The 24,213-nt window shown below is 36.7% G+C and overlaps 1 protein-coding gene across 4 annotated transcripts in view; it reads right to left on the bottom strand.

Moving 5' to 3' along the window:
* The window catches only part of dab2ipa (DAB2 interacting protein a), a 116,996-nt gene that overhangs the window by 52,017 nt on the left and 40,766 nt on the right, over positions 1 to 24,213 (bottom strand). For all 4 annotated transcript variants that reach the window (XM_081348382.1, XM_081348383.1, XM_081348384.1 and 1 more), the window contains one exon: positions 10,750 to 10,868. In XM_081348382.1, the coding sequence (XP_081204508.1) occupies positions 10,750 to 10,868 (119 nt within the window). The remainder of the gene's footprint in view (positions 1 to 10,749; positions 10,869 to 24,213) is intronic.

Consider the following 24,213-nt stretch of genomic DNA (forward strand, 5'->3'; position numbering starts at 1 on the left):
TATATGTCTCTCAACAGTGTTTGGCAGCAGCGTCTCTACTAATAGCGAAACTGTGCTATAAGAACAACTCCGTTATTACATTGCTAGTGACATGTCTTGTAGCTTTTAAGTTGCTAAACTATTTTACTGATAAAATCGGCATAGCAGCGCTGACAACATGTTTTGTGCGAGTGTGTGTGTGAGAGTGTGCGAGTACTGCTGTGTGTGCGTTTGAGTGGGAGAAAGAGAGTGTGTGCTTTCCATACATAATAAAACATAATTTTGTGGCAAAAACATGGAAATAATTTGTCGATATTAATTTGCTTTGCTTGTGTCATTGTGGGTTTTGCTTATTTTGTTGTTGTAGTCTGCAAGGACCTTTGAAATAACTGAAATCATTTGGCGAAGTGATATGGAACTGTAATGTGGTCAAGACCTGCCTGGAACTACTTTAGCCGTGCGTTTCCCTGAAAATAATTGAAAATAATCAGATTCAACAGCACCGTAGTATAACTCCCTCTAATAATGGTCATAAATTATAATATAATAAATTATTATAAATTATAACATTGAGTAGAGCTATTATTAATTATTACAATCTTATAAAGAGATATCCTTTATATGAAAAGAACTGCATAGAAACGTAAAAGGAAAAAAAATGAACAATTTTGATAGCTTAATGAAAACATTTCTAAAGATTTTAAAAGATACATTAAATTAAGTAACAAATTAGTGCGATAGGTCTGAACTGCACATGTAGCTATGCATATGCCATATTATGCCATTTATTAAATGCTGTAACTCTTTCCCTCCAACTCTTTTTTTTTTTGCCATCCAGCACCAGGATTTAAAATAATAATAATTTTCACATAATTTCATGGCGCCCAGGATATTTTGTTGTATGAATATCTGAATATACAATATATAAAAAGAAAAAAACATTTTATTCTAGCTTCGTGCATTATTATTTTTTATCAACACTTGAATGTGGGTACGTTTTTTTTAAAGCATTGAACATTTTGAACAAAAAGCTGAGAAAATTGTATGTTTGGCAAAGACTACATCCAGATCGAATTCATAACGATGATCAAAACACAGATGGGGTAGATCGAGTCCATCAACACCCCAAAGCTTCACATTTCTTTCTTCTCTTTGGGTTCGACACTTCATTCGGTAACGTGATTTATATGCTGTTTAAAGGGATAGTTCACCCAAAAATGAAAATGCTGTCATCATTTACTCTCCCTCAAGTTGTTCCAAACCTGTATGATTTCCTTTCTTCTGCTAAACACAAAAGAAGATATTTTAAAGAAGGTTGGTAATTAAACAGTTGCTGGTCCCCATTGACATCCATAGTATTTTTTTTTTCCTACTATGGAAGTCAATGGGGTCCATCAGTCGTTTGGTTACCGACTTTCTTCAAAATATCTTCTTTTGTGTTCAGCAGAAGAAAGAAAGTCATACAGGTTTGGAACAACTTGAGGGAGAGTAAATGATGACAGAATTTTCATTTTTGGGTGAACTATCCCTTTAATGATCGCGTTAGTTTACATATGGGGAAGCAATGCTTCTATCTTCGCCGGTGTTTTGAAATCCAGAAATCCTGTACTCTTTCAGAAAATGCAAAATAGTGCCCCCTACCGTCTAAAAGTGAAAGCATGGATTGCCTGAAAACTCCTTAGGATAGCGTTGGGTCATAAATGATGGAAAATTCTGTCAACGTCAGGGAAAGAGTTAATATGTGTGCTAAAACCTGCCTTAGTTTGACTTAGCTACAGCTCATTCAAATGCTGCCAAATGAGTAGACATTTATATTCAACTGACTATTCACGCTGAATTTCTATTTAAAACAACAACAACAACAACAACTTGACTGACAATTTCTGCCTCCTATTTGCTTGTTTTTGTTGTTTTTATATCTGACATACCTCATGTAAAATATTCTTGGCAATTATGAAGCAAGAGTGATCTGCATGATGCAGGCGGTTGGAAAATTCCAGAAGATGGTGGGCTGTCGGGGCGGGATCTGTGGGATGCTGAGTCTGAAGCCTCATCTCAACCACTGCACAATGCACAGAAAGAATCAGGTGACAGAAATGACAGCTCCTCTCGGATCTGAGTGTGAATTAGAAAGACATTTATTCTTAAGAGCAAATCAATTTGCTCAGGTCATGGTCATTGCAAAAAGAGCCATTACTAGAGCTAAACAGCCTTCTCTGCTGTCAAAATGACTGTGCAGAGCTCTTTTAAGATGTAAACTGCAAATCTATCTATTCAGTTTTATCCTCAATTGAACCATCACATTTATGCAAACTGTTTTGTATGAAGTAGTACAAGAAATATCACAAAATCTGAAGATTATCACATTATCCTGTAATTCCTAATTTAATTTACTTTGTTGGCTCAACCCAAAAATGTCTCTCAATTACACAATTTACACAGCGAACAATCACAACTATGTAGCCATTGAGTACAAGACTCATTACTTTAGTTTGCTTTCATTTGATGTACTGTCTTTACAATAATTAAAGGAACAATCCAGGTTCAAATAAAAAATTCAAATGTCAATTGCCACTTAGATTATTTTGACCTGTCCCCCTCAGCTTGTAAAAATGACAGGTTTATGCTGATAATTAAAGTCTAGGAAGCAAGACTCATATTTTTGAAGCTCATATTTTTCTTGAACACTTATTAAATCTTAGATGCAAAAATATGTGTTGAGTTGTAAAGTTTCTTTACAAGTTGAGTTGTTAGATTCAAAAAAAAAAAAAAAAAAAAAAAACATTCACAGACAACGACCATTCATTAGAGTCATTCGTGATTCGTACTTCACTTGATTTGTCCAGTATGTGTTTTATTCACTAAACAGATTTGGTTCATACAGGTACCAGTCATTATTTTGGGGATAGGCCTGTGATTCACAGTCCTATCTGTGTCTATGATTCACTAAAAATGGGTCACAAGAGTTATTTATTCGGGAATATCACTGGTCACGATGTATATAGTGTTGTTGCAGCAATGATACATATTGCGCACTGCAGGATTGTATTTTAGTATAGTATTTCGTCTGCATTGGTGGAAGAATGCACATGCGAGAATCATTAACAGAACCGAACCCCGTTTGATTCAAGTATTATTAAATATTCCGGAACAATATATACCCACTTTCCAACCCTAGTTAACATGTGTTCGGTGAAGTCTTGTTTTGAAACGGAGTAAACTCAAATATTTTAATGTTTATCCTTGTGCAATATCAGTGGCGCATAAAAATGATTTCCTGAGACAATCACCAGCATGTCGCATAGCTGTCAATGCAGCTTAACTTGTATTGACCCCAGAAAATTCCTTTAATAATACTTCCTGCTATACTGTGTTGAATTTAAATTCCGAAGTGATTCAGCTGGAAACTGTTTTTTCAAGAAGGTTATTCTGTCCTTTGAGCTCAAGCATTACTTTACATCATAACAGTGAGATTTGGTGATTCCTCAGAATAAAGATTTGCGGGATAGAGAGGTCATCGTCCTTGCCTGTGAAGATGTCAAACACAGCCCTGCTTACAAGAATTGCATTGCTATACATCATCCGCAGGCCCGATCTATATAATATACCATGTCAAGCATTCAAAATGAGAGGGAAATGAAGACAAGGAGCGAAATGTTGCCAGTGTCATTGAACTGCTGGGGCAAAGAGAGAGCTGAATTGATGGGTCATGTTTTGCTTCAAGAAATAATGTCAAAAATATTCAATGATATAAATCAGGCTGATACAAGTAAATGGACAATGTTCAAATTATATATTTCAAATACATTTTTAAATGAAAAACACAAAAAACTAAAATTTTAAATTAAATGTAGGGATTATAAATGTTTTTGGGAAAAGAATATTTTGAGATTTGCTAAAAAAAAAAAAAAAAAAAAAAACCTTAAATTATTAGCATTTTTAAATATTAACTTCTTATTAATTAGTGAGTGAGTGAAAAATGTAATCTAAATGTAAAAACAGGTCACAAATACTGACCAAAAGAATCGTCACACTTTACAATAAGGCACCATTAGTTGATGTTGGTAAATGCATTAACTAACATCAATTAACAATGAGGAAAACATTTGTTACAATTTTAATTAGTTTTTGTTAGTATTTTTTTATGAAAATACAACCGTCCATTGTTAGATCATGTTAGCTCAGGTCCATAAAATAATATTAACAGATAGCCTACAACTTTTGATTTTAATAATGTATTAGTAAATGATGAAATTAACATTAATTAACTAAGATTATTACATTAGAAGTATTTTTCATTGTTAGTTCATGTTATGTCGTTAACTAATGTTAACAAATGAAACCTTATTGTAAAGTGTTACAATAAGAAAAACTAAAACAACCGATATGGAACTAATATATTGTGCATCATGAAAAAAGAAAGAAAGAAACATACAGGTTTGGAACATCATGAAGGAGTGTGTACAGTGACAGAATATCTTATTTTTGAGTGAACTTACCCATGCAATCTACTGACCTCTTATTAAACATTTCAACAAACTATATATGTATATTATATATATATATATATTTAGAGAGAGAGAGAGAGAGAGAGAGAGAGAGAGAGAGAGAGAGAGAGAGAGAGAGAGAATATAAGCTCAATTGTGCAGGTGAGCATAAAAATCTTGAGAAAGTGATGCGGCTGGTAAGATTTTATCATCAACAAAACATGCACAGTCCTTAGAGCTTCAGAATTTCTAAAAGGTTTTATGAACATACTAAAGCTAAATGAAGCACTGAGCCATGGTAAATAAGCTGCAAAGCTTGCTCAGTTTGCTATTAAATGCAGACCTTGAGAGATAAAACCTTCATCTCATTTGAAAAAAATACATAATCAGTTCAATAACCAGTAAAAGTCCTTGGCCACCCATAGAAATGCTCTGAATGTGCACGACAATCCTATTCATAGCTTATATTTGAGGTTGTTGGAGGGTCAAAAGCAGAAATATGGAGCAGGTTTTAGTAGGGTAGAGACAGTCGAAACCAATAAAAACAGAGGTGGGGGGATAGAAAGCCTGTCAGATAGATGGAGTACCGTGGGGGAAGACAGGCTGAGACAGAGACAAAATGAGAGGGACAGACGGACTGAAGGAAGAGAGGATGTGCAGCTCTGCCGTGGGTGTTTTTCTGTGTGGAATGCAGGTTTGAATTTAATGAGGCTAATCCATTATGGGCAGACTGCCACAGCCCTCACATCACACATGTCTTTAAACCAAACCCAACCACCATCCTGCACCCGCGCACTGCACCCTTCCCCCATCTCCTGGGACGCCACATACTGAGGGACAGTGCCTTCCAGTGTGCCTTTAATCAATACGAGTCAATAGTGACAACTTGCTCATGTATTATTAAAGAGGTTGGCTTTTCATAAAGAGGTCGACATGTTCCGTTAGAATGAACTAAAAGTTTCATATCATTATATTTTTGCAATAGCTGTTGGTAAAGGCTATTTATTTGAATTAACAGTCAGGAAGGGGCAAAGCTGTCAGATCATTTTTTATAAATGTTGTAATTTTATACAATTATGAATTCATTACCCCAAACAATAGTTTCAAATTGTTGTACATTACAACTGACAGTTTTGCATTTCCTACATAACTGTTTTTCTGTAAATTCATCTGATATAATTAATAGAATAGAATATGTCCCTATATTGGGCCAACATGTCTTAAAGAAACAGTATCTTTTTTCTGCAGTCGACAACAGTAGAAATACTAGACTTTATGTTTATATTAGACTACTATACGGTAGAGGACTTTAGGTTTGTCACTACTAGATACTGACTTTAAAAAAAAATTCAATTCTCAGAAATATTCACTGGTGTGAAAAGAGTGACAACTAGCCCCGATCTCCCCCTATTGGAATACATGACTGCAATTTTAGTTTTCTGCAGATTAAAAAAAGCACATAAATCTATTCAAAGTTTTTATTTGGAATGAGCAATTTTTTTAGAGAGTTTGCATCTTCAGTCCATTGCAAAAATGTTTCCTGACGGATGTCAGAATGGCTTTCTACAGATGTTTTTCTGACACTTTTGATCTCAAATCCTTTTTTAAATGTTTATCAGATGTTTGTGCACAAATATGGTGCTTAAAATAGATTTTACACACCGTTTTGTGACCGTGATACGATCTGCGGTGGAATTCACAGGTCACTAAATAAACAAACCAACATAACAGCTTCTGATTACTGTATTCGTCTACAGAAGAAAGACAAAGACCCCCCACGCCCCGGCCCGCCCTACACACACAGACACAAAGCCAGAGAGAAATGAAGACAGTAATCTGTGGAATAGGGTGCACACTTAAACACTGGCAAGCCCTGGGCGATCACGTCTCTTGGTGTTAGTGGAGTGCAGTAAGGCCATGCATTCTCTCTATTACAAGACTCCCAGGCCTGTAATTAAGTGGGACATGGCAAAACAGCCGTCAGCAAGAAGGGAGGCTGACCTGGAAACCACGCTCTGTCCAAACAGATGATGCAAGAGACCCGTATACAAATAAAAAAAGAACATGATGCTTCAGTAATTGGTTTCAAGCAGCATATTTTTAGATTCATAATAAAATAATTTGCAGTAATAACTCTTTATAAATGTGCAGAAGTGCGAGCCAGAGGTGAAGAAGATGGCCTTTGCCAAACAAAAACATGCTTTGAATAGCGCTATCCATCACTGCCGTGACGACACCACCTCCTTTATTTCTCGTTCAATTACATGAGGATGAAGAGATCTCACTGCCGTTATTGTTCAGATAATGGTTGTTGGGAAACAACAACAAAATCAATGGGTAAAGCCCAAAGTCCTTTTCAAAGGCTGTAGTGTAAAGAGATCCCCTAAGGCTGAATGGTATGCGTTTTGTCTAAGTGTCAGTTTCATGTCTCCACTTGGACTTGTAGGTGAAAATTAAAGAATCGTTTTGGCATTATCAAATAATATTACATTATATAAAATATCATTACATTATGCATTGAAATGGTTAAAAATGTCAAACTTTGATTCATATATTTTCATAATTTAATATAAATCAAGTACTACTTGATACCGTTCAAAAGTAAGATTTTTTTCATGTTTTTGAAAAAAAGTCTCTTTTGCTCACCAAGGCTATATTTATTTGATCAACAATAATTTTGTGAAATATTATTCTATTGGAATACTTTTAAAAATGTAATTTATTCCTCTGATGGCAAAGCTGAAATTTTCAGCATCATTACTCTAGTCTTCAGTGTCACATGATCCTTTAGAAATCATTCTAAAATGCTGATTTGATGCTCAAAAAACTATTATCTATGTTTAAAACAATTTATTCAGGATACTTTGATTAATAGAAAGTTGAAAAAACATAATTTATTTAGAATATAATTTATTTTTGTAACATTTAATGCATCATATGTTGAATAAAAGTAATAAAAGTTATTTAAAAAAAACAAACAAACAAAAAAAAACATACTGACCCCAAACTTTTAAAATGGTAGTCTGTTATTTGTCCATGTCATCTTACTACTTTCCAAGCTTTATAAGCACAGAGACCTACAGCATAAGTCAAATACGTGACATACTGGCACATAACATAAATTATTGGAAGTTATTATAAAGTGCTCCCCCAAAATATTTAAGTACACAAAACTTAGCCCTTCTGCTATTAAATAAAAATCAACTTCCCTTTCATATCACTTCCAGTTTATGTCAAAAAATATTTTGGAGTGGCCAGCTGAAAGCTTAAAAGCTGATTCTTATCTTCAGCCAAAAGGACATCAGATATCTAAATGGAAGCTTTTATAGAGTTAAAAGGTAAAAAGGTAAAATATGCACTATAATAGAGTCCATAAAGGATGAAACCGCAGATTCCACATATACTGATGCTGGCCATCAGTGCGGAACAGAACAACACAGTTCAAAACAATGTGCTCTATAAGCAGAATGAGGCTAAAAATCAAAGGCAATAATTCAGTTCAAAGTCATGCATTTTAACAACTTAAATTTATGATTGTAAAAAGCTAAATCTGTGAAAAGAGATCATTAAGCTGATGAAGTCGGTAATTTCTGCACCAAAAACAGAAAAAAAAAAAACTGTTTTCCAAACACTCTAAGAAACCCTTCAGCTCCGCCCTTCTCTGTCATTGGCCAGACCAAAAGATTGTTCCTCCCCAAACTCACCCCACTGGTTTACATGTTAAATAAAGAGAGCAATGACAGCTTTGATGTTTATAATCAACCAAAAGAATGCGTACTTGCAGCATATTAAACAGGAAAAAGCATTATATCAATGAAAAATTATGCAAATTTAATGAGGAAATAAATAAACAAATCAGTCATATACATATATCCAAAAAGACAAAAAGAAAGAAAAGAGAACTGACTGGATCTTAAAGAATAGGGGAGGGATTTCAAAAATGAATTAAGACAAAAAAATTATAATATTTGAAATAATGCAGATGATTTGTGCACATAAAGACCAGGAAAGCAAACTAAACTTGAAACAAATAGACTCAATTTGACTAAATATTAGACTGTGTGATGCTGCAAAATACTGCGGAGGTGATAGACCCTGTCTGAACTACACAACATTGACTTGAGCTTTGCAACCGTCAGGTCCAGGCAGGCTGAACAGACACATCTGGGTGAAATGACCCTTAACTTACTGTGACTGGCAGAACCCAGTCAGGTATGGAGTCTGGCACAGCATCTGAAAAGCAGTATGTGTATGTCATATCCAGCTCACATACCTTGGTGCCATGAAGCTGATGGTCCCCCTCCCAGGATAATATGCTGCTTTAATGAGGCATAAAATCTCTGGACAAGCAAGGCCATTTTTCCCTGCTAACACCACAGCAACACAGAAGCACAAGGTTGACGGTGAGCTGTGGAGAAATCTTTGGCGCGGTTGCTATGATATCCACAGGACTGTATGGACTAGAGTGACTCAACAAATTCCCATGTAAAAGATTGTGCTCTTGAGATTCTCATTCGGGTAAATGAGAATACTTTCCCACAACACACATCTAGTATGAAGAATAAAGGAAGTCAAGGTGCATTTTTTTTAGTAAACCAATGAATTTCAGACTCAATATTGTTTCAAACCGGCATGAGATTTTTTCTTTTACTCACTCTTTTCAATACAATTAAAGTTAATGGAACCATAAAATGCACCATAAAAGTATACCACAAAAGTGTCTTATAACTAATGGCACCAGATTTGATTTGAGCGCACAACTGAGTGGAAAATTATTAAGCAAGAGTGGCTTACATTTCACAGAGCTATTGTGTTGCTTCAGAAGACTTGGACTATAGCCGTGTGAGTCATGTGGACTTTTTAATGACATCTTTTATGATGTTTTTTTGTCATTTTGGAGCTTGATATGTCCATTCCCCATTTACTTTTTATTACATGGAAAAGAGTAGCCAGCACATTCACCATACGGTTTGGAATGAGATGAGGATGTGTAAAAAATAAAATACATTTTCGACACATTTGTTGAAAGGTACAACAGGGTGATGACAGGAAATAATGGGTCAACAAGCAAAAGCCAGATTCAAACTCATATTGCTAATCTATGAACATTTGGATGTCTGATATGCTTCATTTGAGTATCAAATGTTCTACTACAGTTTCCTATAGGAGAAATAAAAATAGAATGAGAATGAAACAATTAATGACATACAATAAGAGCAATACATGTGGATGGATTAGATAATTTGGTTTTAAAAGAATATGGGAAATGTTTAAGTCTGCAAAAAGATCTCAGACTTTTGATTGTAGATTTTGGAATCTTTAAATCTGAACACAGAATTTCAGATGATATCTCAAACTGGGGGAAACATGAAAGAAAAAGCGGGAAAATAAGCTGAAAAGCATTGAGACCAAGCCTCTATTTGTTTTTCATTTAATCTCATTGCATAAGGAAAAAAAAATTGGGTTAGTAAAGAAGTGAGGTTGCGAGATATTGCTTTCCACAGTGGCAAAGTTAGTGTCCAGTCCTCCTTCTGAATAACAAACAGTATAGACTCAAACGCAATTGCAATATCATCTAAAGTCTTTGACTTTACCATTTACCATTTGCCATGAACTCTGTTCCCTTCTGTGCACATTGCTACAAGCTTGTATAAAAGAAGCACACAATGAGGCTGGGAAACTGCTGTGTGTAGGTCACTGTGTTGAAGTCACATCAAAACAACATATGGACCCAGCATCCCGGAGCCTGATATTTCTTCTCCTGACAACCTGAACAACACGCAAGGAGCCGAATATTTCACAAGCATCTCTCGCAAATTAGACTGTGGCTGGACCATTTATCCTGTGAGTAATCCAATTCATTTCTCACTCTGATCCCTATTCATGGGGAGAAAGATGACTCAGACATTTTAGCACTGCAATAAATGACTCTAAACAATCCTAATAGAGATGAATAGAGAGGCTAAACGTTTGGAGAATAACGTGATGAATGTTGTAGGAGATACGGCAAGCTGCAATTCGAGACGTTACGCTTAGACCAGACAAGAGGGGATCTGTTCATCAACTTGTTGGCACAAAATGGAAATATTAATGCTAATTCTAATCACAGAGTGATTAAAAACAGCATGAATTGTAAACGGCACATAAGAAAGGAAGTATTGACAGCTGTCAATGTAATGGTGGATTCATGGTGTTGGATGAATAAAAAATAATAAAGCAACAACAGGAAGGCGCAAAAGATTCAAAACTGCAACAAGCTACAAAATCGACGGCTCCACCTTACCTGTCATTCTCCGCGCTCTTGAAGCCCGGTAAGATGTTCCTGAAGCTGCTGTGCCGGTCGAGCTTCGGTTGGCTTTTGGTGCGTTTAATGGAACCCTTCAGTCTGCGGCTGAGAAAGCCCTGGACAGGAAGTCAGAGGAAAGGACTGTATTACACTCACAGATTCATTAACCACTGGAGCAGCTGCATGTGAAAACTGACGCTTGGCTTTTCCCTTCTATTTGTTCTTTCCTCCCTCTCGCTCTCCTCTCATCCGTAGCGTTTGGTTGAGCCGTGCATAGCTGCGCGATTGGTGTGGCGCACACATCTGCTCGCAGCGCTGGGCTGAAGGAGCTTCACTGATGTGATACTCCCCTTAAAGCCGCTGTTACCATGGAAACTGTTGGCTGGCATGGAGAGGGGGAAAAATACTGGTGTACTGCAAGTTCATAGGAGGAGAGCTGAGCTGGTGCTTTTCTGAGGCTGTATAGATTAGGACAAGATTAAAAGGACTTGAGTTATTCTTGAAAGACCAAAGTCTATCTTGAGTGAGATGCTTTGAGAAGGAAAGAAAAAAAGTGCATTTCTCAGGCATATAGATGCAATTAATGGGTGGGAAATCTGAATCAAGGCCTCATGCATGAAGTGAATGAATGGCTAATTGATCTTAATAAAGCACTTAGTGCCTGCTGTTGCTCAACAACCGATTAAGGGGCTAATAGAAACAAAGTCAATCACATTTTAAATGCAATTTAAAAGAAAAAAAAAGAAAGAAAGAAAGAAAGAAAGAAAGAAAGAAAGAAAGAAAGAAAGAAAGAAAGAAAGAAAGAAAGAAAGAAAGAAAGAAAGAAAGAAAGAAAGAAAGAAAGAAAGAAAGAAAGAAAGAAAGAAAGAAAGAAAGAAAGAAAGAGATAGAATATATTTACATAAATTATGTAATAGTTTATTTTATAAAAATATAATTTACTAAATGATGCATAGTTGGTTGAAGTGCTTGTCTGAAATGCTGTGGCAGAAATCAGATTATTTGCTTGAAACTGAGAAATCTGTCATCACACTACCTATATGACCCTTTACCATAACTTAATCACATTTGCTAATAAATGTTGTGGTCCTCATCATATTCCTAGGCTATTGAGTTACAATTGAGGCAACAAAATCAGATCTGGGGCAATGGTTAGTCCCATGTGGCTTCTTATACTCAAGTGAAACTATCCCAAACCACATTGTGTTACTATTCAGCTTGGTGTCTAGTTGCGGACAACCGATTTATGCAATGGGCAATGTTGATGCTGAAATCTACAGATTCTATATAATGCGATTTGAATAATAAATTATATCTTATAACTATGATATTTAAATGCAAACATGTCCATCCAGTGAGAAGGCTGTCTGTAGATCATTGAAAAATTGCATAAATCTCTTATTCGGTCAAACTCACTTACTGCTCAAAGCTGACAATTTCATATCAGCCGATACAGACGTATGGTAAGTAAAGATTTTTGTTTTTAAGAGATGTCATGACTGTTCTCAATGGGTCAGCCTTCAGACATCTCATATCAGAACATCTTCAAAGAATATCTCTACATTTTTCAGTTCTTTGTTTTTTCGGGACATTTTTCACATGAAATTTGCCAATATTAACTGAACTTCTAAATAGAATTATTCATGGAGCCAGTCAGAGTGAAGGAAGAGCTCTGTTTGATGATGCTGTTGTTTGGAGCAGACGTGTAACTGGGGGCTGCAGCCGCAGTCTGGATCAATGACAACACAGTCTGCAGAGCTCCACTCCTGACACAAACTCAAGCCGGGTAGTTATTCTGCATCTTTCAAAATTAAACAATACGCCCGAGACGTGTCTACAGACAAGTCTATCTTCATCACATGCATTTCCTTACAATGGAATGTTTTTCACAAAATGATGAATGCTTTACCACAAAACAAATTTTCTGTGAGAAACTCCACATTTGTCACAAACAGTGAGACAATGAGACTCTTTTTGTTTATCTATCAGTATTGTGAAAACTGGGAGTTACATACCAGAAAGGAGCTAAAATAACTGCAAATGTGCTAAAACAATGCCTAACTAGCAATGTGGCTGTTGGTTAACAATATCCAATAGTGTGAAAGGCCATGATATCTGCAGAAAAGCATCATGAAGATGTTACAATTACAAGTACAGATAAATGATTCACAATAAGACCAGAAACATGCATTTGGAAAGTAACATAATATATTTAAAAGGTTAAAGTTTTTGTCAAATCATGAACTCTTCAATATATTCCCTGGACCTTTTGCCAATCAGGATTACACACTATTCTAGGCCTAACATGTGCGGTTATGTTGGCATCATGCCTCAGTAATAAGCTCTGTCAGCTGTCAAAAGGCTGAAGGTTTGCAGATTCCTTTACGTCTATTGTGTGCATGTACTGAATTCCTGTAATGCTTAGCTGCTGAACCTGCACTCCTAACCTCCTTTCATCTCCCCCACTCCTGTAATCTTAATGCTTGGCCTCTCTCTGCCCTCTTGTGTCCATGCTTGTGAGTTTGTGTCTGACAGCTTTAATTGTGTGGCTGTCAGTTTGCAGACACAGCGTGAAACATTTTGAGGCCGCTAAACATTGATTTGAAGGCCCTGTTTAGATTTGTATAACCTGGTTCTTACTTTGTAAGACAGCAGAAGGCTAAGCTCTGTCCTGACCCCCAAACGGCACTGTTAGGCTGTTAGTCACACCAGCGCTAGTGAAGAAAACATCTGGGGCTCTTTCCGAAACCTCCAGAGACATAAGCCTGTTTTATACTTCTGCGTCGGACCTACGCCGAACTCTCTACGCTGTAGGCAACGCGTTGGTTTTCATTTATACTTCTGCGTCGTTGTCCGCGTTGACGCGCAATCACACTTGCAGAGGGAGCATGTGAAACCCGAGGGAGGGGTTCTAGCAGACCAATCACAGCGCTTGTGTCCGCGTAGAGTTGACGCGTTGTTACATTTTTGGAGAGGTGCACGTCAGGGTACGCCGAAGGGTACGCGCGCTACACACAGCCTACGACATAGCTACGGCGTTAGTTCAGCGCAGAAGTATAAAACAGGCTATAGACAGCATTGTTTTTTTTAGTCAACATGAAGATTGTTCCAAAAGGATTTTTTTTTTCAACTGAAGTGAGATTGCAATGTTAATGAAGGTTTTGTCATAGTCATAAAAAAAATAGTCATAGTCCAAAGAAAAAAGTTAAGCTTTTTTAAAAATAGCTCATTAAAATTAATTTTGCAGTGTAGGAATTAGCCTATGTTACTACTGTAGCCTTTAATGGGTTAAATCCAACGCTATTTCACGACTGCGTGATTAAAAGGTGGCTAATTCGTACGACTTCACTAATACCATTTTTCTAAACCCACGTGATGGGTAGGTTTAGGGGTGGGGTCAGGGGTAGGTCATTCGTACAAATTCATACGAATTTGCCAACTTGTAAAATATGTCTGATTTAGCAAAAAACTTACGAATTCGTAAGTGTGAGGTTGTATGAATTGGTACAAATTAGCCACCTCGTAAAATGCGTATTACGAATTGCCGTGGGATCTGGTTGGTTAAATCCCTATTCCTCACCTGAAATTGTGTTTCGACAAGTAACAAGCCAGTCCTGTTATAACCAGTAGAACTGAGATTTGTTTCTCACCCTTATTGTGCCAATGCACCAAGGTTGCAAGATAAACATTCCTGGAAGACATCTAATTTAAGATGAAATATTTCAAGAAGCCCCTTATGCCAAGCCTTCCAGATGTTTCCTTATGCCAGGCGCACACTACAAGACAGTTCAATTGAAAACTTACAGTTTGGCAAATGGTTTTCTTGTTTTCTTGTTCAAAGTGAGTTTTTTTGCTCGGAACAAACATTTTGCCAATGGGTTAAGACAAATAAACTTAATTCAAGATACACTCTGAAAACAAGACCTAATATCTTATTTATTTTATCGGTAACACTTTACAATAAGGTTTCATTAGTTAATATGAATTGAGAATGATCAAGCCTTCTACAGCATTTATTTATCTAAATTCATGTTAATTTCAACATTTACTAAAACATTTGGATTAAAATCAAAAGTTGTGTTTGTTAACATTAGTTAATGCACTGTGACATGAACAAACAATGAACGACTGTATTTTTATTAACTAACATCAACAAAGATGAATAAATACTGTAACAAATGTTTTGCTCATTGTTAGTTCATGTTAGTTAATACATTAATGTTAACTAATGAAACCTTATTGTAAAGTGTAACCATTTTATCTGGTTTAAAGGATGTTGAAATATTTTTGAAATATAACTGGAAAACAAGACAAAAATACTGAACACTGAACAGAAAATGTGACCGTTTACCGCAAAATAATTCTTAATGATTCCTTTTGACTGGTTTTTCCAGGTAAAACATCTACAAATCTTTAAAGCAGGATAAATTACTTCATAGCATAATGTATTAAGACTTCTTCTTATAGATAGTTTTTTATTTAAGTGTTTTTTGTATTTGTATTATTGCACTGGGAGATTTTTAACTTGTTCTAACTTGTTTTACACTTGAAACAACATTCTCATGAAACAATCTCAACTTTGCCTGAAGGCAAGCTGAAATATATAATGCAATGTTGCTTCTCAAGTAAAATGTTCTTCATTTAAGATATAGATTTTTTTGCAGTGTTCACCCCTTTTGCAGCTCAGAAAAGCTGTTGTCTTCTATGACAACACTAGTTTGTGATATAATGAGCAAAATCACCATTAGTTATTTTTACAGTGTAAAAACAAGTTATTTGTGTTTCAGTCATCCATGAAGGCACTTAGCATGACGGCCGTTATCAAACACACTCTCAGATAACAACTAAACAAGACTCCCGACTGCAGCGAGCCTCTGCTAAGATCCTGAATGTGTCTGAGCATCTGCTGAAACAATACACCTATAATGTCATTATCTGTTGTTCCCAGCCAGACAGTCTAGCCTGAGCCTTAACGCAGAGGAGTCCACAGCCTGAAGCTGCACACTCTGCATGAGAACCAGGGGCTGTGGGGAAATCCGTAACCCTGGGTTCCCAACGATCGTGTCTGCATGCATCACCAGAGCCAGGTATTGGATTTCTCCCAGGGTTCTCAAAGTGGTCCACACAGCATGGGGGTGCACTTTTGCCCTTTCTCCTCCTGTTCCGACAAGCCTGGGATCCTGATCAATTAGCGTGGATGTGATTCGGCGTACTCGCACGAAAGGCTCTGTGTCGCACGAGACAGCGGGACTCTCTTGTGGCCCCGCAGGAGCCAAACACACATCTCATCGGCATGCACGAGGGGCGTTCACGTTCAAGCATGCTTACAAACACAGTGCTCATTCTGTCTTGCGTCAGTTAATAGATCCTGTCATTAGTTTAGCTCTATAATTAAGCAAAATGGGTGAACTGAAAGCAGTGGAATAACTGTTTATTTTAGTTTTCTGGTAGGGGGTAAACAGTTGCGGCAGACTGAGGCCAATATTTGAATGCAACAAGTACCAGTGGAAAAAACACACACAGGCCTTAAAGAGAATTACTGAAGTACGTATATGAGTGTTTCTTCAACGTTAGACACAATTATGTCCAATGACTTTTTTTTTTTTTTTATTCAAACTAACAGATTTCTCAATAATTGATCACAATCAAACTATAATGGAAACTTTTTACTATACAGTCTTCATTTACTTTTACTACTTTTCAATTGCCTTTAATATACACTACCATTTAAAAGGCGCAGTAAGATTTTTCAAAGTTTTTAAAACATTGTTATTTTGTGGAAATCATGATTTAAAAAAAAAAAAAAAAGTTAAAGGAACACTCCACCGTTTTTTTGAAATAGGGCTTATTCACCTTCATTCCTACATTTAGATAGGTGGGCAAATGCATTTTTGTCTCAGTGCATGCATTGTTTTAGTTTGACAGGGTCGGCGCTAGCTTAGCTTAGCATAATGAATGGAATCCTTTGTTGCCAGCTAGCATGTCCTGAGTAAAAGTGATAAAACATTTAAAAAAAAAAAAAAACCTAATTACTTCTTGTGGCCTGCGTATTCACAACGAGTATAAATAGCGATGCAGATTAACACTAGGCGATTTCCTAGGCAGATATTGACTTGGGACTATATTAGGGGGAAGCACAGGTGAAGCACTGCTACTTGGACGCAGAGATATCACGCAACACATGAAATCCCACGACTTCCGTCAACATACCGCCATGAATAGTAGCTGGCTATTTTTCCTACAGTACATGAATGGCGATGAACATGGGTGATTTTGTGAGAGACGAAGAGGATGACTTCTCAGACAGTCAAGAGCCAGAACCATACCTCTATGAACCAGAGCTTTCAGAAGAGGAGCTGCGTGCTTTGGAAATAGAACGACAGGTTGCGATCGCTCAACAGCCTGAGGACGTGAGGATGAGAGCCAACACAAACTGGTGGTGTGAATGTGGGGGAATATGCCAATCTATGCCGACTGAAATAGAGTGTCTGTGCTGTGGCGAATGGGACAAGTTACTTCATTGATGACCAGGCTCAAGTGAAACGAAAAAAATGAAATGAAACGTCAGATCAAGATGAGCGTGCCCCGCAGTTGTGTCACAGCTACTGAGGATTTCCCGGAGTTGATCCATCCTGCAGTACTCGATTTTTTTTTCCGGTGTGATAAAGTGAACTGGAAAAAACGCCCCATGCCGAATAGACCAAATGGACAGCTGTCCACAGAGTAAGTGATTATTTTAAACATGACGTATGTATAGATCGACCCATATTATACCTGTATTCACATTCACATATTATACCACATATTCACATTTCATGTGTTGCGTGATATCTCTGCGCCCAAGTAGCAGTGCTTCGCCTGTGCTTCCCCCTAATATAGTCCCAAGTCAATATCTGCCTAGGAAATCACCTAGTGTTAATCTGCATCGCTATTTGTACTCGTTGTGAATATGCAGGCCACAAGAAGTAATTAGGTGGGCTTTTTTTAATCATTTTTACTCAGGACATGCTAGCTGGCAACCAAGGATTCCATTCATTAAGCTAAGCTAAGCTAGCGCTGACCCTGTTAAACTAAAACAATGCATGCACTGAGACAAATATGCATTTGCCCACCTATCTAAATGTAGGAAAGAAGGTGAATAAGCCCTATTTAAAAAAATGGTGGAGTGTTCCTTTAAAGAAAGATAAAAATAAAGAACTACACAGAAACTACAATAGAAATGTTTTGCACTTTTGATTAATTTCAAATAAACAAAAAATATGAATTGTTATTATGGGCATTCATATTATTACTAATATTTGTATATATAAAAAATAAATGTGATTGTTTTTTTTTTTAAATGTACGACTTTCCCACAGTGTCATTTCCGCCACATCAAAAACAAAAAAAAAAGGTTAATATTGCTTCAATTTTTTTTATTGTGAATCATTTCCAATCTAGCTGTAATTTTGTCAAATTATGAAAACCCTGAATATTTTCAAAACATATGGAAATATTATTTAATTGTGTATTTAGGACACACAAAATTCTATTTGTGAAAACAAAATAATTGTCAATTTTATTAAAAAAAATTATGGAATGGAAACTGTGCTGGAAGGATGACTGTGGTGGAAATTTGTATTACTTTAAGGAAAAAAAAGACTTATTCAATGTTGTACATTTATATACTGCTGGATGTTGTTAATGCACGGCCAAAAAAAAAAAAAACTAGTGAGGGTGTAAAAAGTGTTTTAAGACAGGGCCAAACGTGGCCATTATTAAAGAAATCCATTTGCTTAATCAAGTAAACTACTATATTGCTATTGATAAAATTGGCTTGACTAAATTACGACAGACTGCAAGTTATATTGAAGTGAAAGTCGATTACCTGTCCCAACTGAGTCGTACACTAGCAGTACAGTAGTACAGGAAGGATACGTTTTTACACAACACCTCATCAACTCATTCACTGTGAGCAACACAAGGGGGTAATATTGGCCTTCTCAAGAGGGCATGCAACAAGAACAGGAAAGCGTGGGTACTGGTGCTGCCAGCTGTGGCTTTTCCACCTTCTAGCTAAATGCAGCAAGATTCGCTTCCCATCTTCCCATTTAAAGCATGCATCAACCAGGACTGACTGCATCTCCTCCAAAGACTGTTCCCCATTAGATGCCCATTGAGATCTATAAACCAATGGCTTAACTCTATCAGTGTGCCTAATCCTTCTCTCCTCTCAGGCTGACCCGTGGATTCAGAGCCAGCTGTGGCTGCGTCGGTCACTTATCTGCAAAGAGAGTCATTAGGACCGGTGCTTCTCGCCCTAGGCAGGAAGAGCAAAACATGCTGTCTCTCCTCAGGGTGCGTGATGACACCTGATTTATCCGACTAGCAACAACTGCTGGGATTAACCTTGTAACAGAGTTCAATGAACCGCAGTCAGGAGTTAGTCGACATGTGCAATCCAGTGCCCTTTGCTCCACTAATCTCAACAAACAGAACCTACCATAAAAGCCAGTAAAGCTGTGTGTGCCACACTACGACTAATCCACAGTAAACACTTTCTATGCTGTAAAAGGCAGTGTGGCGTAGTGGCTAAAAACTATGGCTGCATCCGAAATCGCATACATCCCTACTATATAGTAGGCAAAAAACAGTATGTGACAAAATGTCCGAATTCACAGTACTCATAAAAGAGTAAGCAAAAAGTACCTGGATGACCTACTTCTGGCGAGATTCTGAATTGTGCATAAGATGGATACTTTACTATCCCTTAAGGCCATCGAGAAAGGGTTTATGAATGGCAGAGAAGTAAATGTAACTGAGGCTGGTAGGTCACATGATAATGACAACATGGCGAATGTACATCCAGATTACATTCATACTACGCACATCCATACTATACATGTATATAACATACTTTTTTAGTGGTATGAAGTAATTACTCAAAATGAGTACCGACTCGAGAGTATGCGATTTTTGACGGAGCCCAGGTGTGATGTAGGTTTACAACCAGTAGAGGGCCTTTCACACTGAGCGTGATTAAACAACGTGAATGTACGTCGCAATGACGCTCTTGAATCCAAACAATAGATCCAAATGGATCACAGTGCGACAAAGCGAGATTTCTATTTCCGACCAATGTCGATTTAGTCCAATTAGATTTGAGCTTACCCGAGCCGCTGCTGTTGCACAAAAGTGTGAGAGTGGTGGCCCTGTTTTGAAAACCTGCGTGAACACCTTTTATACAGTCCATGGTGAACACCGAAGAAAAGTATTGAATTGAATTTGAAGATGCGTTCTTGTTATAATTGGTGTCTGAATTCATTTTTCACTTAACTATGCGATCTGAAGAGCTTGAAACTGCGTACAGAGTGCTGTTTTCCTCTGTGCGTGTCTAGTCAGAGAGCTCATTCACTCTAGAGCTGTCAATCATATTATGTGATCATAACTCCTGCCCTTCCGAATGATGACGTTGTGTTCATTTCCTCGTTCTGAGTTCAGCACGGTTTCGCACATAAACATCTGATAGAAATGTTTCTACAGATAAAGCATCAAGCCAAATAAATATATGATTGAGACAATATATGTTCTGTATGTGTTCATGATGCAGCTCGTTTTTTTTTTTTTTTGAGAATGAGAAAAGCTTACACGAGAAATGTTAAGCAGGTGTATTGTTCAATTTATTAAAAAACACTACAACTAAGGCACGTCGGATGGTTGGAGGGGAGTGTTTAAGCGTTTTCAACCCAAGCCGTCAATCAGACGCCATCGGAAAAGGAACGTCACTCCAGAGCGGAAGTAACTTTTCAGATTTTGATTAAAGATTAACCATGACAAACAATTTTTAACACACACTGATTAATTGTTATCCTTAAGACCAGTAATGTGTGCAAACAAAGTAAATAGGGACAATTTTGATTTCATGAGGACGTTAAGAGTTAATACATGAAATGTCATCTTTAATAAGGCACTTAATCATAGTGTTAGAGCCATAACAAAATTTTGTAATATTTTTCCTTATATTATTAAGAGTGATTATGTTTTTTGATAAATGCATATTTTGTATTATATTGTGAGATTTTGACTAGTTTTACATAAAATCTAACCTGACAATGGAAAAGTAAAGTTTACAAGACAAATTATGGATTCATGCATAAAAACCTTTGTGCTATATCCTTGTGGAAATGGCGAAGAAGGTAAAACGGCTCAGATCGCCATTACACATACAGTAGGTTACTCCGAGGGGACTAAAGTTTTCAGAGTGCTGTAAGTCATCTAAATGTAGTAAAATGTCTGGGTTATTCCTTTTATGCAATGCCTTTCAACATTCGTAACTTTTAAAATCTGATTTTTGTGCCGTTGCTTTCCCCACCAAAAATGATGCCACTTCCTAGAAAATGCTGCCACAAGCAGTGTTATTATTGTTAAAGGTGCAGTAAGTGCTTTTGGAGAAGCATCTATTGATATTTGAAATCAACCCAAACAAACACACCCCTCCCTTTATTGCTCCGCCCCAAAATACACAAACACTCAATGCAAAAATGGATCACCGCAGCCTCACTGTAGCATTTTTTCAAAATATAACCTGCAGGTTACCAGAGTGTAGCAGGTCCGCTGCATGCAATTTTAGTATTGTTTGTGTAACAATTTCAAAGTTATATAATGGGTAAACGTACTTTGAACACATTTGTCTGTATAAATTGTCTAAGTGCCTAAATATGTGCATTTATGTGCATAAATATGTTTGTATGTATTTTATTATAATTACTTATATGGACACATATGTTTGATCATACTTGTCACTCAAGACCATTTTATTGTATAATTATAAGTCTTCTTTGCTGAGTAATTAGCAAAATTCAAGAAATTTTGAGTTTGAAATGGGCATGAGGTGGACTAAGAAATGGACCAATAAAATACTAGTTCAAGCATCCTCTGATTGCAAAAGTATCTCCAAAAATTGGAAAAGAAGAGTTTAGCATCATGTCACAAAACATGAAAGTTTGTTCACAAATTTATTTAGCAGATCATTGCAGGAAAAATTCAGTAGTGTAAAGCTGAGTTTACATGACAAACATGCAAAAAAACAGTGTGATATACAAAACAACAATGATCACACCATCAGCACTAGTACAGAATTTCATAAACTTTTCCAGCTAAAAGGAACACTCAAAAAAAAAAATACATTTTGCATTTCTTCGATACATAGGAAAAAGGCCATTGACTCTATGCTCTTTATTAGCAAACACCAATGTTAATACAGATGGTTCTTGCATTATCAGTTGTTGAAAGTTCTTAGTTCTTCAACCAGCACCGAATGCATTGCATGCAATACTAAATTCCCGAGCCTAATAACATTTGGTTCTTTAACGGATCTCGCACATGCATTCCTCCACCAATGAGGACGGAATTCCTTACTAAAGTACTCTCACGGCAATAATTCATCACAGCCGCAACACCAGTGAAACCAGTGTAGTTCAATTACAGAATGGATGACTCTAATGCAGGAGTTTTCAATGCGTGGGGCGCGAGAGCACATCAGGGGAGACGCGGAATAAGGCTATATATCTTGGCGACAAGTGTGAATCCATAGAGATTTTGCTAGGTCTATATTGTTTATAACACAGTATCTACACACAGGACTGCTTAAAGGTATTGACATGTTCGAGCAATAAAGAAACATGGGCAGTGGTGGACGAAATACACAAATCCAGTACTTGAGTAAAAGTACAAAAGTACAATCCTAAATTGAGTTCTCGTTTGTGACTTATTGCGCTTGAAGGGTCAGATACACACACTTATGTGTCAAAATGCCTGTCTTGGTGTGTAAACACAGTGGGTTATGTCTTAAGTGAACGTAAACAGTTGGAAAAGAAATCTGATCAGCCTACTTGCTGCTGTCTGTCATTAATGTTAATCAAACAACAAAAGAAAAAGAGATGAGATGCTCTTATTTAAATAACTTTTGTAGCATATAAATTCATACAGTGAATACTATGCAGTTTTTTGTTTTACTTTTATGACCTTATTCAATATCTATAGCTGAATACTAGGCTAGATCAAATACACATTTAAAAAACTATATTTAATTTGTGTCTTTGTTCTATTGTGTTTATTTGTCCTATTGATTGTGATTTGATTCTTTCTTATTACTGATTGTTTACTTCAATAATTGCTTAGGAATGTTAAACTTACAGTATATTAGGCTAGGTTTGCTGTGGTATGGAAATTAGGGGAGGGGGTGTTCTGGCGCCATCGTGTACATTGTGTCAGAAGGGCCACTGTCGTTGACTTCGAAAACCCCTGCTCTACTGGGCCAGTTCTTTTTGCACTCAGTCAAAAACATACAGCGTAGCCAGTGCAGTGCGATTTCCGAAAAAAAAAAAAAAAAGTGTAATGAGTGGGTTTTAAGTGAAGAAACACAACTAACTAACCAGCTACTGACTATGTGACAGCGTGTAGTTTTAGATGCACATTTTGTCAGTAGTATTTTATAAATATTTATGAAATGTAATATGTTACCACATTTTTTATTGTTGTTTAATAAATATAGATAAGGCCAGATATTGGATTGCATTAGTAGTTTGGTTCAGAGAGTTGCACACAGCTTTGGGCAGGGGTGCGAACTGGCACTATTTTTGAGAGATGAGGAGATATGTGGTGTAGGAGCTCTCTGAGAACCAGAGCACATGGTTTGACAGGGTTCAACTATGTATGTATGTGTGTGTATGTTAGATTAGTCTACTCTAAGTGTTTAGTCTGGTAAATAAAACCGTTTTCAGTGGTGGAATGTAACGAAGTAAAAATACTTCGTTACTTTACTTAAGTACATTTTTCACGTATCTGTACTTTACTTAAGTAGAATCAATAGTGCATACTTTTGACTTTTACTTCGTTACTTTTTGCAGCAATTATTATACTTTCTACTCCACTACATTTCTACGTTTCTTTACATTTTCGTTACATTTTCTGATCAGTTTTTCCCCTTGCCAAAACAGGGATTGAAAAAAATCTCCATGTTTTCAGTGCTGACGCGTTCATGTAACATGTAACTGTGGCGCTGCCAATAAAGCACCTAAAAGCTGTCACAAAGAACCGGCAAAAGTAATGATTATGAATATGTAAAATATAACAAGGAGACATTTTAATTGATTCTGACGCGCGATCTTTGCAGTGAATGCGCCAGAGAGAAATGCACATTTTATACGGATTACATGCAGAAAACAGTCTGTTTTCTTTCGTTTTGAATTGTTCTGTTTAAAAGTACACATTTCAAGTTTTCTATATACATCTCAGGTCTGTGAGGCAAGTACAGACCTGAGTTTCGGTTCATGAGTTTCACCAGTTCACGCGCCCGCGCCTCCGTGTCCTGATCTATTTTCTGCTATATTTACTTATTTATTAAATCCATGAAACATGAATGAAATATTGATTAAAATTAAGATACAATTAATACGAAACGAAATTCACTTTAAAGAAGGG

This window comes from Scardinius erythrophthalmus (genome assembly GCF_964197995.2).
Source record: "Scardinius erythrophthalmus genome assembly, chromosome: 20".
NCBI lineage: Eukaryota > Metazoa > Chordata > Actinopteri > Cypriniformes > Leuciscidae > Scardinius > Scardinius erythrophthalmus.